Source organism: Hemicordylus capensis, chromosome 17, assembly GCF_027244095.1.
Source record: "Hemicordylus capensis ecotype Gifberg chromosome 17, rHemCap1.1.pri, whole genome shotgun sequence".
NCBI classification, from domain to species: Eukaryota; Metazoa; Chordata; class Lepidosauria; order Squamata; family Cordylidae; genus Hemicordylus; species Hemicordylus capensis.
The window spans coordinates 5,119,838-5,136,277 of NC_069673.1; the positions used below are offsets into that span (position 1 = coordinate 5,119,838).

The following is a 16,440-nucleotide window of genomic DNA, read 5'->3' on the forward strand; positions in this document are numbered from 1 at the left end:
GCTAGGGATGATGGGAACTGTAGTCAAAAACAGCCAGAGTGCCGAAGTAAAGCCACTCTGTTCTAACCACTGCGTCATACTGCCTCTCTAATGTACTTCAGAATCTACATGCATGAATGCATCAAGCAAGCTGTTGGAGTGAAAAAACTGTGGTTAGTTTTTGTTTTTTTAATTCCTCAGAGTAATTGTAGCAAAAGAATCCTTCCAGGCCTTTAGGAACATAGGAAGCCATCTCATTTGTTTATTATTTCTCTATGTAAACTGTTTTGGAAACTTTTGTCGGAAAGCGGTCTATAAATATTTATTGTTGTTGTTATAAGCCTTGGTCCATCGAGCTCTACCCAGACTGGCAGCAGCTTCTCCAAGGTTGCAGGCAGGAGTCTCTCTCAGCCCGTCTTGGAGTTGCTGCCCCGTGCGGGGAGAACTTGGAACCGAGATGCTCTTCCCCGAGCGGCTGCATCCCCTGTGGGGAATCTCTTAGTGCTCACACATCTAGTCTCCCATTCAAATGCAAACCAGGGCAGACCCTGCTTAGCTAAGGGATGCAAGTCATGCTTGCGACCACAAGAGCAGCTCTTTACTAGGGCGTAACGAAGCCGGCTGCGCAGCCAAGGGACGGGAGGAGAGGCCTGGGCGGTGCGCCCCTCTCTGCTTTCTCCGCGTTGATCTTCTCTCTCTCCCTCCTTTCCAAGTTTCCTTCCAGATCAGAAGAGAGAAGCGGAGGAAGTGAAGGCCGCCGCCGCCAGCCAAGCCCCTTGGCCCTCCCCTCCTCCGGTGGTGCCTGCGAGGAGAGTCCTTGCAAGGAGGAGGGAAAACCAGAGAAGCCCCAAGTGGGAGGAGGAGGAGGAGGCGAAGCAGGCGGCCAGGGCGCACAGAAGAAAGGCGTGTCCAGCCAGGAGGGAGCCGCCAGCGAGGCGTGCGCAAGGCTGGGCCGGCTGGGGCTGCCTGCTGTTCCCCTCTTCCTCCCTCGGCTGCCCATGGAGCGGATCGCCCGGCGGGGCCCTCCTTCTCTTCGCCTCTAGCCCGGGACTCGCCTCCCTTCGCCCGTCTCTTCGCCTGCGCCGCGGCTGCTGCTGCTGCTGCTTTTTGCTTTTGGAGACGCCACGCCTGCCTCTGCTCGCCGCCATGGGGGACGTGGTCTCTGCGCACCTGGACGAGAGCCGGCGCCAGTTCATCGCAGGTGAGGCGCGGCCAGGTGGGGCGGGGGGGCACCCTTGGGGCAAGCTTTATCCCCTTCTTTTCCGCCCCCCCCTTAGCAAAGGAGGAGGATGAGCGGGAGGGTCTGATCGTATTGCGAAAGCAACTTTGGAGAGGTTCTTTCTGCTTTATTTTGGACAGAGAGATCCTGCCTTGTTGACAAGTTGAAATGAAAAAAAGTTTGGTTTTGGTGGAGTCTGGTTTGTGTTGACCACAGAATCGGCTTGGTTTTTTCCTCGGGGGCGGGGGAAGCTCGATGGGTGTGGCTGGTGTTGTTTTATTGGGGGGGGGGGTTGGTTGCATCGGTTGTTTAAAATGAAAATAAAAAACAACAACCCTGCAAGACAGCTTGGGTCTTTTTGAGGGTCTGCTTGCAAGACAGGCTTGGCTCTTCTGTGGGAACTGATTGTATTGGTTGCAGAATTGTATGTTGTATACAAGATTGTATGTTGCAGAAAAGGCTTGTGTGTCTCTCTGGGGTTTTTGTTTTGTTTTGTTGTTTTGGTCCAGGCATTGTACTAGCTGCAGGAAAGGCCTGGCTCTTCCTTGAAGTGAGCTGACCGTATTGGCTGTAAAGTAAATAAATGAAAGTTTTTAATTTATGGGGGAGGTGCTTTGGTATCCTAGTTTTCCACTTCCAAATCAAAACAAAAATCGGACTTAACTACGAAATGCGAACTCTTCTGAGTCCTGCAGGGAAAAGTGACTGCTCAAGAAGACGAGGGCAGAGGAATCTGAGCGAGGGGAAAAGAGGCCAGCTGCCTACACGCCTGCTTGGATTTTTCCAGGTTTCAGATTCTTAGTGCTTGAGAACTTCTCTCTCTCTCTCTCTCAGTCCTCCACGTTGCAGCTCCAGAGTTTCTGCCTCGCCCTTGCCTTGCTGTTGAAGCTGCAGGAAGGAAAGGTGCTTGCTGTTTCTGGGAGAAACATGTCTGTGCAAGGGCTGTTTCTCTTGGCAGCTGAGGAGAGGAGAGGAGGAGTTCCTCCTGGGGTGGTATTTCCCCCCCCCCCAAATAAATTTTGGCATGGGGAAAGAGAGTGCCCTTTCCTTGGTAGAGAGAAGGGGAAGGCCAGCTTTTAAACAGATTCCTTATTGTTGGCACACATGGTGCCTTTCAGAATCGCTTGGCAGCAAGACAGGTCTCTGCCCCAATGAGCTTATAATCCAAAATGAGGAAACTGAGGGAGGGAGGAGAGAAGAACGAGGCGAGTACAGTTACCTTTAAAAATCAGGGCAGTCGAATTCTTAGCATTCATCTTAAAGCAAAAGGTTTCTAGTCCCTTTGACTTGTAGCACTATAGAAGGAGAGCTGTGCAGGCGAGGTTTGCATGTGAAAAGGAGAGGAGTGAAATAATTTAGGATTTGGGGGGTTTTCTCCAAGGATTCCCTTGCTATCCCTTCCTGACTCAAACCTCACAGTTTTAATTCTGGTTTGGAATGAGGATTAAGGGAATAGGGAAAACGTGGCTTTTGAGGAGGTATTCGAAGTATACGAATACGACAAATATTTGTATACTGCTTTTCAACAAAAGTTCCCAGAGTAGTTTACATAGATATAAATAAATAAATAAAATGGCTCTCTGTCCCCAAAGGGCTCACAATCTAAACAAGAAACATAAGCTAGACACCAGCAAGCAACATCCACTGGAGGGGTGCTGTGCTGGGGATGGATAGGGCCAGTTGCTCTCCTCCTGCTAAGTAAAGAGGATCATCTCTTTTAAACGGTGCCTCTTTGCTCAGTTAGCAGGGGCACCGTGAGGTGCTAATGTGGACTAGTTACTTGGCTTTACCTGCCTTTTAAAAGAACTGGGGGTTTTTTTGGGGGGGGGTGTTGGGAAGTAGGTCATCTATGCTTTAACAGGACAACTATCAACAGGCAGAATGTGCCCCCCTGCACATGGCATGAAGCTGAAGTGATGCAGCAGCCATCACCTGTTGGATTTCTGCCTGCTAAAGATGCCAAGGCCCTAGGATGCTCTGTTTTGGAGCATGTTTTCAGGTGAAGCAGAGCTTTGGATCTGAGTTTAGGCCACCCAGCCTGGGAGGAGCGGTTTTCCCCCCTGCATTGATCAGCCCAGAGGAGCAGAAGGGTGTGATTTGTGTGTGCACGCAGCGTCTGAAGGGGTCATAAAGGTCTGCATAAAGGTGCTACAGTCTTGTTTGGTTTCTGGTTTGGATGTGTGCCCTGGTGATTTTTTTTTTTTTTAAAGTTGATTTTCAAGGTGCTTAGGCTGGATTGCAGTTGGAAGCTAACATCTGGGTGTGTGTGGAATATTTGCGGTACTTGATGTCTTCCTCTCAACCTTGGGAGCCCAGAAGCGGTTGGACTGTAGCTCCCATCACCCCCTGTCATGTAGCAGGGGATGATGGGATTTGTAGTCCAATAGCTTCTGGGCTCCCAAGGGTCGGGAACCCCTAGTTTAGAGGAGCCGGGGTGGATATCTGTTGCTGCTACCTGCAGGAGATTATTAATCCTTGCGGATGGATTAACACTGAAATCTAGATCACTGAAATCTTTCTCCCTGTCCCCAGCTAGCTACCGCCTAGTACTCTTGTTTTGCTCTTTCCTTCCTGGCCGTTTAGGGCTGCTGGCACCCTATGCTCCCTCCCTCCGGGCCTACGGGAGCAAGAGCCCCTTCTTTGTTAACTGGGGCTGTTCTGTAGCCTGGACTCCTGGCTGGTGTCCAATTGCTCTCCCCCCCCCCCCAGGAAGTATCCTCCTGATTATAGGGTGGGAGCCTGTGCTAATTGCTGCCTGCAGATACTTGGCTGACCTTAAGAAGGGGGGCGAAGGAGGAGAGGTCAGCTCTCACGGAGGCCCTCCTCCCCTGTCTCGCTTCTGGACTGCCCCAGTCACTGACCCACTGGCAGCTAGCTTCTCCAGTCCCTCCAGATTCTGACACTTGACCTATGATTTCCAGTTCCTGCTGTTGACCTCGGGATGTCCTGCATAAGTAGAGTTTGGCTTTTGACTAGTCCGAAAGGAAAGAAAGTCTCAAGTATTTTGGCAATTTTTTTTTTCCAAATCAATTTTAATAATGTAACCTAACTACCAAATATTTATAAGAGAGATCTTACTCCTTGTGGGCGGCCGGGGGTGGCGGGGAGAGAAAAGCAAGAATGTGCTATTAAAAAGTCGGAAGTGTTTTGGCTAAATACATTTAGAGGCCCACATTTCTTTGAGCAATGATGGCAAAGAAGAAGCTGAACCTTCAAGTTTGAGACACCGCGGTGCTAAGGACCCAAACCAACAAGTTTCCTGTGTTCTGTGAAATGCTGAAATTAAGTCGGTTCAATTGTGTTTTGAATTAATATAGCTGAACAGTGTTGGCTGTGGTTTCTGTCAGTTTTTTCCTAAACTTGTGTGTCGTTTTTCAGCATAACACAGTAGGAACATAGGCAGCTGCCATATACTGAGTCAGACTCTTGGTCCATCTAGCTCAGTATTGTCTACCCAGACTGGCAGTGGCTTCTCCAAGGTTGCAGGCTGGAATCTCTCTCAGCCCTACCTTGGAGATGCTGCCAAGGAGGGAACCTGGAACCTTCTGCTCTTCCCAGAGTGGCTCCATCCCCTAAGAAGGGGAATATCTTCCAGTGTTCACACTTCTAGCCTCCCTTCCATATGCAACCATGGCAGACCCTGCTTAGCTAAGGAGACAAGTCATTTTTGCTACCACAAGACCAGTTTTCCTCTGGACAAACAAAATAAACGATACAACTTAATTTAAAAATCAATGCAATAATTTCATCTTTTGACAGCATAGACAACATGATGATAATTGCTTAATAAATATGAGATGCATGAAATAGAAAACTCAGTGTTCAGTATATCAGTGTGAGTTATGGATGGATCCACCATCTTTGGTTTCCATCCTAGAATAACCAAGCTGGTGTACAATTTCAGATTTAAAGATGGTAGATTGGAACAGAAATAAAGCAAGAAAACAGATATTGAAAGGGGGAAAAGGCTGTTGTGCTAACTATGCAATGGGCCAAATGCTGTCAGTATCGTCAACGTTGTGTCTTCATAAGAAGACAATATTTAAGAACATAAGAGCAGCCCTGCTGGATCAGGCCCAAGGAAGCCCATCTAGTCCAGCATCCTGTTTCCCACGGGCAAGAGGTGAGGGCACGCCCTCTCTCCTGCTGCTGCTCACCTGCAGCTGGGGAATGGGCTTATTATTATTTACATTTTTCTATCCTACCTTTCCTCCAAGGAGATCAGGTTGGTATGCAAGGTATTCTCTCCCTCCCTAATTTTATTCACAACAGCCCTGTGAGGTAGGTTAGGCTGAGAGATCACCAAATGAGCTCTGTGGCTGAGTGGGGATTTGAATCTGGGTCTCCCTGCACCTAGTCAGACTCTAACCACTATACTGCACTGTCTGTTGACTGCTGTGCCAACCATTATACTGGCTTCTGGGCCTTCCACCGCCTTTTGAGTTCCATACCCAGAATGCTCTATCCCCATTCCCTTGCGAAGCTTCTAACGAAGTCATCGTAGAAGTGTGCCTGAGCGTGCACAGAGTGCTTTTTTTCACACTGTGTAGAAACCTGAGTGGGCTGTGCAGGAGAAGCTCTCTCCTGTTGTTTTCTCCCAGCAGGGGGGTGGGGGGAGGGGGACACTTTCCAGTTGGTTGCAGCCGAGCTGAATGTCAGAAGGGTTGCCCTGTGACTCAAGCTTGCTGCATGACCGCATGGAAAGGGTGAGTCGCGGTCTTAGTGGGAAAGCCTTGTCATTCTTTCGTCCTGCTCTCCGGTCTTGCAGGCGGGTGAATCATGCTGGGGCGTAACCTCTGGGGAAGCGCTGCACCTCGGGGGTCGGTCTAGCTGGCTGTTGATTCTTTTTTCTTAGGAAGTGGTGTCTTGAAAGCCCGAAGTGCTGCTGCTGGATAGATTAATCCTAGGAACCTAGGAAGCTGCCATATGCTGAGTCAGACCCTTGGTCCATTCAGCTCAGTGTTGTCTTCACAGACTGGCAGCGGCTTCTCCAAGGCTGCAGGCAGGAGTCTCTCTCGGCCCTATCTTGGAGATGCTGCCAGGGAGCGAACTTGGAAGCCAAATGCTCTTCCCAGAGTGGCTTTCCCTAAGGGGAATCTCTTCCAGTGCTCACACTTCTAGTCTCCCTTTCCCTTCCATTCCATTCCATGCCACGAACCCCATTGGAGCTCACGTCCTGTAAGTGACCGATCTTAAACTGCATCTCGGGGGCTCAGTTCAGACCTTGTGCCACTTGGCAGCAGCACAGAACTGAAATCCTGGCTTGGCCTGCCCAAGGTACACGGACTTGGGAGCCTTCTCTTGTCTTCTCGCTGATTGGCATTTCAACTCCTTAGGGGCCCAGGCTGCGGTGATGTTTGCCAATGCAGACATCATGCTTGCTAACCCTCGTTAAGCTTAAAAACAAACCACCAGATCGGTGTGTGCTTTGTCAGAATGCTTAAACTGTGGTTGCACTTTTATTCTGCGTTTCGGGTCTTCAGATGTGAGGGGTTGGATTCGACACTTGTGAGCAACCTGTTAGGAACATGGGAAGCTGCCTTCTACTGAGTCAGACCCTTGGTCCATCTAGCTCAGTATTGTCTACACAGACTGGCAGCGGCTTCTCCAAGGTTACAGGCAGGAGTCTCTCTCAGCTGTATCTGGAGATGCCAGGGAGGGAATTTGGAACCTTCTGCATGCAAGCAGGCAGGTGCTCTTCCTAGAGCGGCCCCATCCCCTAAGGGGAATATTTTCCAGTGCTCACATGTAGTCTCCCATTCAAATGCAAACCAGGAAAGACCCTGCTTAGCAAAGAGGACAATTAATGCTTGCTACCACAAGACCAGCTCTCCTCCCACTACCAGGGAAAATGCTCCCCCCCCCCTTTTTCTCCTCCGTGCTTATGCCCCCTCAGTACAGTACCTATGCTTGTATTCTTCTCATAAGGACTAGCAACTTAACCTTGTTGCTTCAGAAAGCTAAATAAGAATCTTGGGTTGCCAGAATTCCCGTGAGATGCTGTAGGCAGCATGGGGATACCTTGGATGCCCCACCTTGCTTAATTCTGTGACCAAAAAGAATCCGTTCAGGTGTGGCCATCTGTTTCTCAAAGTGGCATGTGGCGAGCAGTTCCAGTGACCTTTCTCTGCTTAAGCCAGGGTTGCGCAACTTCGGCCCTCCTGCAGATGTTGCAGACAACCGCCCATCGTTCCCAGCCAAAGTGGCCCCCAGTCAAGGTTGATGGGCATTGTAGTCCAAAAGTGATGGGCGCTGCAGTCTTTTAGACTTTTCAGCTGGGTTTAAGCCAGGGCTACGGAACTGTGGCCCTACAGCCCCCATCATCCCCAATCACAGTGGCCAGTAGTTGGGGATGATGAGAGTCGAACAACTCAGAGCTGTTGTAGGTCCACAGCTCTGCAGTCCTGGCTTAAACCCAACTGAGAACCCTGAAAGACTGTAACACCCATCAATTTTTGGACTACAATGCCCATCACCCCCTGATGACTGGCTGCTGTGGCTGGGGGTGATGGGAGTTGTAGTCCAGCAGCAGCTGGAGAGCCAGAGTTGTGTGGCCCCACTGAAAGGATCCACTTCCTGAAGCAGCACCCTAGTGGAGGGGAAAAAATATATTTTTCCTTATGTTGCCTTGGCCGACATTTTAACGGACGGTTACATTTTTCTCTTGGGAGGGAAAGAAGCACAGCCCCAAGCTCTGGAGGGCCCTGGCCCCAGATCTGGTTGTTGGATCTTGTGGTTGTGCTGCTGTTCTTTCAAGGAGAGTTCATTCCTGCCGGAACCTCCCTTCCCTGGCTTTGCTCAGACAAGCCTAGGGAACGATTTTCCGTTGGAGACTCTGGAGGGGTTTTACTCCTTCTTGCCTCATTCCTTGCATCGTGTGCCTCTGGCTGCATCACACTGCTTCAGGCACATGCCTGGCGGTGCAAAACGTGCCTGTGGTCGAGCACGTTTGCCTGTGCATCACGTAGGCACGCTCATCGGGGACTGGCGCCCGTTTGCATGCGTGATGCATGAAGTCAGGATTCCTATTACTATAATTTTGAGAGCCTCCCTGTAAATTAGACCCCATGCATAAAACACAGCCCAGGTCCTGCCCTTGATTGTCAGTGGTAGAGCAGCTGCTTTGCATGCAGAAGGGCCCCTGGTTCCATCCCTGGCAGCATCTCCTGGTCGAAAGCTCAGATAGGTGGTGGTTCATACCAGTCTTAATCACACACCCAATCCATTGTTTGAGTTTACAGCCGTACAGCAAACAAGCATTGATTTAGTGCTGCTTATCAGCTTTCATTTTCCATCCCTTAGAAGTTCCTTCCTGTCTCAACGGTCAGCGGTCTCTGCAGGCAGTGGTGGTCGCAACCATGGTTAGTTCAGGCATCGTGTCTCACCATGGTTAAGCTTCCTTGACCACCCTTGGAATCGAGCTGTGGTCTCTAAGTGAGGAATGCAGTTTCTTAGATCTAATGACCCTCTAGGTCTCATGGCTGAGAGTGACAAGATTGATCCCAAACCACGGTTGTCAATTCAGACATGCTGAACTGCGGTTAAGTGTCATGGCTAACCATGGCTTAGTCCGATGTCTGAATTGTGCTTTGGTGTCTCAACAATAGGTGGCATTTGCTAGATCTACCTTGGGCTAGGTTAATCACAAACCATGGTTGCCAATTCAGACATGCAGAACCATGGTTAAGTATTATGGGTAGCCATGGCTTAGCCCGATTTGTGTGAATTGTGATGCAGTGTCTAAACAATAGGTGGCATCCAGCTGGTCTGCCTACCCTTGGGAGAAGCTATCTGTGCTTCATTAGTTTAGCCACCGGTTCCGCAGGGTATTTGTCTCTTGCCAATCTCCTTGGCTGGTTTGAACGATTTTCCTGAATATTACAACCCGTGTTTTGTCTTGCTTGGATTTCAGTCCGCTGCCTCTCATTGGGGAGCCAATTCTAGCCGTGGATAGAACTCTGTGGATATGGTTCTGTTTTTAATTTCATTAATTTTGGTGGCCGTGCCAAATTGGCTGGGTTCAGATAGGAAAAAATCTGAGGGCAGGGGGGAAACAATTAGTTACTTGTTCATTGATTTCCTGCCACCACCACCCCATCTGCCCGCAAAATCCATAAGGATGTTGCATTCTTCATGAAAATGTTTGTTTTTTCTTATGACACTTAAAACACTCAGGTTGGAATGAGTACATTTAACTCTCAGTGGGTCGGTTCGGAAAACACTCCACACCATGGGTTGCTGTAACCATGGGTTTATCATCCCCAGCCATGGCTTGATCACAAACCATTGTCGGTCAAATTTAGACAAAACTTGGACCAAGCCATGGTTACCCTTCCTTCACCAGAATTTGGCATCATGTCACTCTGGTGTAGTGGTTAGACTTCTGGACTGGGAAGATGTGGATTCCAATCCCCTGCTTGGCTGTGAAGCTCCCTAAATCAACGGGGCCAGTCACTGTTCATCGGCTGCATCTACCTCACAGGGTTGTTGTGAAGATTAGATGGGGGAGAACAGCACCCTGACCTCCTTGGAGGAAGGGTTGGATATAATCGAGGATGATAAAGTCTTAATTGAGAGACTCTGAAGTCCGTTTCTCAGTATTAAAAATGCCACCATCCACCTTCTGGCCTGACCGTTCCCCTTCTGGGTTTGTGCTTTTGCTCCATCCTGGGTTTCTGGCGTCTTGCACATCCTATCCTCCAGTTATTCTCCTTGGCATCTTCTCCAAGTCGTTTGCATCTTTCCTTCACATGTGGTGCCCAGAACTGGACCGAAGCCTCCAGCTGCGGTTCAGCCCTTGCTAAGTAGAGCAGAACTCTGTGCTCGGTGGCCTTCTGTGCAAAAGATGCCACTTCATCTTTTTTTAATTTCTCTTGGTGGTGGCAGATTTCCTCTGCTTGTGATCTGCTGTCTTCCTCCGCGCTCTTACAAAGAAACTGGAACAGGAGCATTTTAGTGAATAAAAAAGGGACTGGAAGCTTGTTCACCCTAGGAATGTCAGATGGCCCACGGTCCTAATGTAGGGGTCCGTTTATTTTTTAAAGGGACTGAAACGAAACTGCAGGGCATGCGGGCTGTGAATTCGGTCCCGGGGGCTCTGTGTGGGCTTACCACTTCTTGTCTTCCTCGCCTTGGGATTCCTGCAGGGGGAGAAGTGGTTAGGGTGCCATGAAGATTAGAAAAATGATCCCGCTGGAGAAGAGTTTCCCCGGGGGGGGGGTCTCCTCAGTTGGTCGTGAAAGTTGCACAGCAAAACTAGGCTAGGCTGAGAGGTCGGATGCATATCGTGGCCGCTCATCGGAAGCTGCTGAATACAGGGTCTGGCCGTGGGTCGGTCGGGCTCATTACTGTCTGCTCCAGCTGGCAGCAGCTCTTCAGCGTTTCAGTTTGGGACTTGTGCACGCAAAGCGGAGACTCTCTTTGCACCTTTTCTTTAAAAACTCTTGCTTACCTCTTCAGCCTTCATCCCAAGCGGCACTGAAGCCGAGTCACTTGCCACTGGGTTTGCTCCCAACTGCACTGCCTTGCTTTTTGACTTCTCCGATCCCTGCACTGTAAGCCCTTTGGGGCAAGGACCTAAGCCCTGTGCAGATACAGGGGTGGAGAGCTGGTCTTGTGGTGGGAAGCATGAGTTGTCCCCTTTGCTAAGCAGCACTCAGCTTGGTTTGCATTTGAATGAGTGGCTACAGGTGAGAGCTGTAAGATATTCCCTCATATCAGTGTAGTCAATACTGAGCTCAGTGGACCAAGGGTCTGACTCAGTAGGTGGCAACGTCTTAGGTCTCGCTACGTTGTACGTGCATTCAGACATTTGTAAACAAGTATTAATAATAATAATAACAATTCTATTTCTATACCGCCTTTCCAAAAATGGCTCAGGGTGGTTTACACAGAGCTAGAACAAACAAATAAGAGAAATAACAAACAAATAAGTGCATGTTTTTGTGTGAATGAGTGCACTGTACTTGCGTTCATTTCAGAAGTGACCCTGAACCCAGGCCTCTCAAATGCAGGGGACAGATAAGTTTACCGTTGTTCCTGCTTTCCACATAACGTGTGACTAAGTGGACAGGCATACAGATCAGTCCGTGCACCGATCCTGCAGACGTTGAATGTAACGTGTGAATGGGGCTTGAGCTTCTCTCCTGCTGTAACAATAATGGCAGAAATTGGCTAGAAATAATAGATGGGGAATGCCACGCAAATCTGCATGGAATCCTCACAGTTCAAATCCCATGAAACTCCCTCGGTGACTCTGGGCCAGTCGGTTACTTCTCAGCCTGACGTCTCTCACAGGGTGGTAGTTGTGAGGATAACTATAACTGTGGACGCTGCCCTGAGCTCCTTGGAGGAAGAGTGGGATGGAAATGTAAAGCAGAACATAGGAAGCTGCCGTATACTGAGTCAGACCATTGGTCTATCTCGCTCAGTATTGTCTTCACAGACTGGCAGCGGCTTCTCCCAGGTTGCAGGCAGGAGTCTCTCTCAGCCCTGTCTTGGAGATGCTGCTAGGGAGGGAACTTGGGACCTTCTGCTCTTCCCAGAGCGGCTCCGTCCTTTAAGGGGAATGTCTTATAGTGCTTACACATATAGTCTCCCTTTCATCTGCCACCAGGGCAGACCCTGCTTAGCTAAGGGGACAAGTCATGCTTGCGACCACCAGACCAGCTCTCCTCCTCCTCCTCCTCAGAAACTCAGAATAATACTTTGTCCATTCCCTACGCTGGCATTCTGCAAGGGCCTGGGGTGTGTCTGTCACTTTATTTTCTTGCCTCAAGCTCCGTGGCTGTGCCGCTGACAGGGCGTACGGCCCTGGGACTGAACACTAGCCTTTTGTCCCACGCCGAGAGCCAGACTGCCTGGAGGGTTGCCCCTTGAACGTGCCCAGACAGCTTTCCTGTACGTACAGTGTGAAGGGCCGGTCTTTCCCCCTCCGGGTCGCTTCTCCTCTTGCCTGGACTGGGGCGGCGGGGGGCTCTTGGTATAGTGACCGGCTCTTCCTTCACCTGCTGCCCTGGGATGGGCACGGCTTCTCAGCCTGGCGCCGGCTGTCCGCAGCGCTGCCCGCCCGCGCCTGGGGGCCTGCCCAGCTTCTCGGCCGGCATTTCAGCCTCCAGACACACAGAAAACACATTCAGGCCGGGGTGGGCGGCTTGAGGAGCAAGAGCGTCCTCGTCTCGGGGCTTTTCCAGGGGCATTTTCCTCCATTCTGCTCTTGTGCCGGCTGGGACCTTGATGGGGTGTGTGTGTGGAGCCAGCCATTGGAGGTGTGTGTGACCGCCCTGCGTTTCTGTGAGGTCTGAAATGGTGCCTCTGAGCATGGACAGACTGTGCTTCCCGCCCCACCACGGGAGTGACTGCGGCTCACGCCGGCTTTTGTGATGGGAGCATTGTCGCCAACAAGTTAGAGCCCCTGCCAGGTTTCTCTTGAGGAACTCCCAAGGGTTGCTGGGTTGGGTCTGTTTCGGCAGACGCGAGCAAGGGTTTGAAGCGGTGCTTCAGCTCAGTGGCAGGGCATGTTTGGAGAGAGAGATCCCCAGCTATCAGGAGACGGCCTGCCAAGCATTGGCTCCCGCTTGGGAAGCTTCAACCGGCCACCCTGGATTACTGATGGGCAGTTCTGCCCAATCAAGGAATGGGCGTCTCGGGAATTCTCACGGGCCCTCTGAAATGTGAGACAATTACCCTAAAAAAGGAGAGCTCAGTACCAGAGCATGCATTTTGCAAGCAGAAGGTCCCAGGGGCAATCCCTGGCAGCATCTCCCGGTAGGGTTGGGGAAGACGCTTGCCTGAAACCTTGGAGAGCTGCTGCCAGTCAGAGTGGGCAATCCTGAGCTGCATGGACATGTGGCGGATACTCAAAAATGTGATCTGACTTGGCTGCCAGGAGGTTCTTGGGGTGGCTTATAAAATGGAATAATTAGCGCAGACGCCTTGGAGAGGGTAATAAGATAATAAACAGTACAGTGTACTAGGTAGTGGCTGCTGAGGCCAGGATTGAACCAGGTTCTTGGAACTTCGAGCACAAGGCAGGCAGGTAGCCTCGTTGCTCTTGAGAAACTCCAAGGGTTGCTGTGTCCGTCTGCTCCAGCAAACGCAAGCAAGGGTTTTGAGCGGTGCTGCAGCTCAATGGCAGCGTATGTTTAGAGAGAGATTCCCAGCTATCAGGAGACTGCTAAAAGCAAGTCCAGCGCTGGGGGGAAGGGAAGATCTTTGGGGGCGAGGCCGTGTTTCTCAAGGTTGCTTTTCGAGGGGTCAATGGCTGTGCTCCCCATCACGGAGAGGGGTGCCTGCACTTGGGTATCCCTTCCACCTCCAAGGACCACCTAAACGCTCCGTCAGCTCCCAAGCTGCCTTCTGGAACCCTACCTGTAGCAGCACAAGAGAATCTCATACAGAATCGGCCAAACCTGCCTGCAGCAGCAGGGAGCAGCCGCTTAACTGGAATGCGTCTGGTCATGCTCCACTTGTAACTCAGGACTGCAACTGTATTTGCCCCACCCAGCACATGGTGGGATTTCAACACTGCTTTGCCCTGGCCTGACATGCTTCGCTTCTCCTTTGGGCAGAAGAGCTCCTTGTAGAGGAACAGTGTGGACCCAAGCTGAAGAATAGCAAAAATCGGTGTGTTCCATGACGCGAAATTGGCTTTGTTTCCGCAGATGCCCTCCTGTTTCTCAACTGACTTCAAGTGCCTGTGGTCCAGTTCTAACAATTCCATCTTACTGGGGTCACAAAACGACAGGCAGGGCCTTCTCTGCAGCAGCTCCAGTGGCCCACTTGGAAGGATAGTCTTCTGATAGCTGAGGATCTCTCTTTGTGTTGGAATGAGATACTCATCTAAATATGAGAGAGGAGAAGGTGAGCTGTGCATGGGGATACAGCCTTGGGGAGGAAGCTACATATACCACAGCTAGGGAAGGACAGAGAGTCTCTTATTTCACATTCTTTGCTGGCAGAATTACCTCGCTCTGCATGTGCTAATCACAAACGATTTTTTGTGGACACACAGTTCAGATGTGCAAATGGGTTCACAGAAGCTGCTGATGGAACGCATCCCAACTTGTTTGCCTGGCCACCTGTACTGAAGTTTTACATACATCCAGCATGCTTAAAAAGGAACTTAAGGAACTTAAGAGAATTAAATCAAAGCTTCACATTTGCAGAAGCAATGATGGTGTTGTTGAATAATCTCAGCATTTTTTTTTTAATGATCGCTAATGGCGAAAATAAAAACAACCACCACCAGAAATAAGAGAGGGGTTTCAAGAAGTGTGGGAAATCTTTACAGGGCAAATTGTCACCATAAATGAAAGCATCTTTTTAAGAGGGAGTCATAAACAATTATATGGATTCCTTTCCTTAACGTCATTGACAATTCTAAGTCCCCTGATACTAAGCCAGAGCAGCTAAAGATTATTTTTATTAAGTGAAATACTTAATGTTTGGAGAGCTGGTTTTTCAGGTTGTGAGCATGAATTGTCATTGCTAAGTAGGGTCTACCTTGGTATGCATTTTGACGGGTGACCACATGTGAGCTCTGTAAGATAATCCCCTTAGGGGATGGGCCATTGCTCATTGGAAAAGCACCTGCGTACTTGCAGAAGGTCTCAGGTTCCCTCCCTGGCAGCATCTCCAGGTAGGGCTGGGAAAGACTCCTGCCAGAAACCGTGGAGAGCTGCTGCCAGTCAGTGTGGACAACATTGAATTGACGGTTCAAAGGTCTGACTCTGTTTAAGATTTCCTGTGTCCTGGGAAGGAACATAGTACCCTATCTTCTTATTTTTAAAATGATAGTGTTATTTTGTGTGCCCCTTTTGACATTACTCATGTTTTATTTATTTTATTTAACATATTTCTGTATCGCCCAAACTCACGTCTCAGGGCGGTTGGCATGTGCTTGCACATGTGTTTGCATGTGCTAGTGTTTTTGAGAGACCTTCTTTAAATTATTGTTTTAAATATTTTAAAAAATAGTTTTTAAAATATGCAAAAGGGAACCTACTCCTTGCTAGCTGTTGCAAGCATTGGAGTGCTCGCCTGGAGGAGGTCTCTGCTCTCCATAGGCGAGTGGCTGTTTTTTGAGGAGGTTCTAACTTGGGCTTGGAAGCAGATTCCCGAGTACAAAGTGCAGGAGTGCTGGGACCAGCACAGTTTCGTATTCATTTTTCTACCTTCTGGCTGAGGGGCGAGAGAGAGAGAGAAGCAGCCTCATTTCTATCATAATGGCAACTCTGTGCATATTTGTGGCTGCCTGTGGGCTCCCTGCTGCCGACTCCCTGCCCAAAGGGTTGCCATGCTGGTGTTTCTCTTTGCCCAGCCCCTGCCTGGTACGCCCTCTTCTCTGTGGCTCCCCAGCGAATTGCTATGCGAGAGAACCGGTTCGTTCCGACCCCTCCCTTGTGCCTTATGCCCCCAAACGCCTTTGCTGACACGTTAGAACTTGGGCCGTGCAAACCACGGATATCCGAAGCAGAGTGGATTCATGTCTTGGCATTGGTTTAGTTTCTAGGGAGTTTGCAAGTTTGCTTTTAGAGAGAGGCCTGTTCCGAGTTCCTCTGCGCCACTGAAAACTTGTTGGTTTCCCGAGAGAATGGGTACTTCCTGGAACCGGGATTCCCAGGTGTCGTTGACTACAACTCCCATCATCCCCAGCTGCAGTAACCTTTGGCTGGCAGCAGCTGAGATGAAGTCTGCTCCTTTTTCTGTGCAACAACCTTTCAAATGTTCGAAGACCGCTATCATTCCTCTCCCATTAGTCTTCCCTCTCCAATGCTTCCTTGGAGTTGGCAGGAATATCGGTGCCTGCACACCCTCTTCCCTTTCACCATAGTTGGGATCATGGCGCATCCTCCGCACTGGCGTAGCGTTGGCTTTATCGCCCTAAATAAATCCACTTTATTTAGATGCCATGACGTGTCTATTCCTACAAAGATTAGAATCGCCCGGACCGTGGTTTTCCCCGTGACACTCCATGGATGCGAAAGCTGGACTTTGAAGAAGCAAGAGAGAAAAAGTGTCGACGCTTTTGAACTTGGGTGCTGGAGAAGGCTTTTGGGGATCCCGTGGACAGCCAGGAAAACAAACCAATGGGTCCTGGAACAAATCAATCAGGAACTGTCACTTGAGGCAGAAATGACCAGGCTCAAACTAGCATACTTCGGACACATTATGCAAAGACCCAGCTCCCGTGAGAAGTCCATCATGCTGGGGAAAGTGGAAGGGAAGGGAAGGAAAGAGAA

At 49.9% G+C, this 16,440-nt stretch overlaps 2 protein-coding genes across 10 annotated transcripts in view; both read left to right on the top strand.

Moving 5' to 3' along the window:
- Positions 1-1,022, top strand: part of COL27A1 (collagen type XXVII alpha 1 chain) — a 109,300-nt gene extending 108,278 nt beyond the window's left edge. For all 9 annotated transcript variants that reach the window (XM_053281847.1, XM_053281857.1, XM_053281851.1 and 6 more), the window contains one exon: positions 693-1,022. In XM_053281847.1, the coding sequence (XP_053137822.1) occupies positions 693-1,022 (330 nt within the window). The remainder of the gene's footprint in view (positions 1-692) is intronic.
- NIBAN2 (niban apoptosis regulator 2) overlaps positions 995-16,440 on the top strand; it is a 70,963-nt gene continuing 55,517 nt past the window's right edge. The window contains exon 1 of the mRNA XM_053281866.1: positions 995-1,180. Coding sequence (XP_053137841.1) covers positions 1,126-1,180 — 55 coding nt within the window. The 5' untranslated portion in view covers positions 995-1,125. The remainder of the gene's footprint in view (positions 1,181-16,440) is intronic.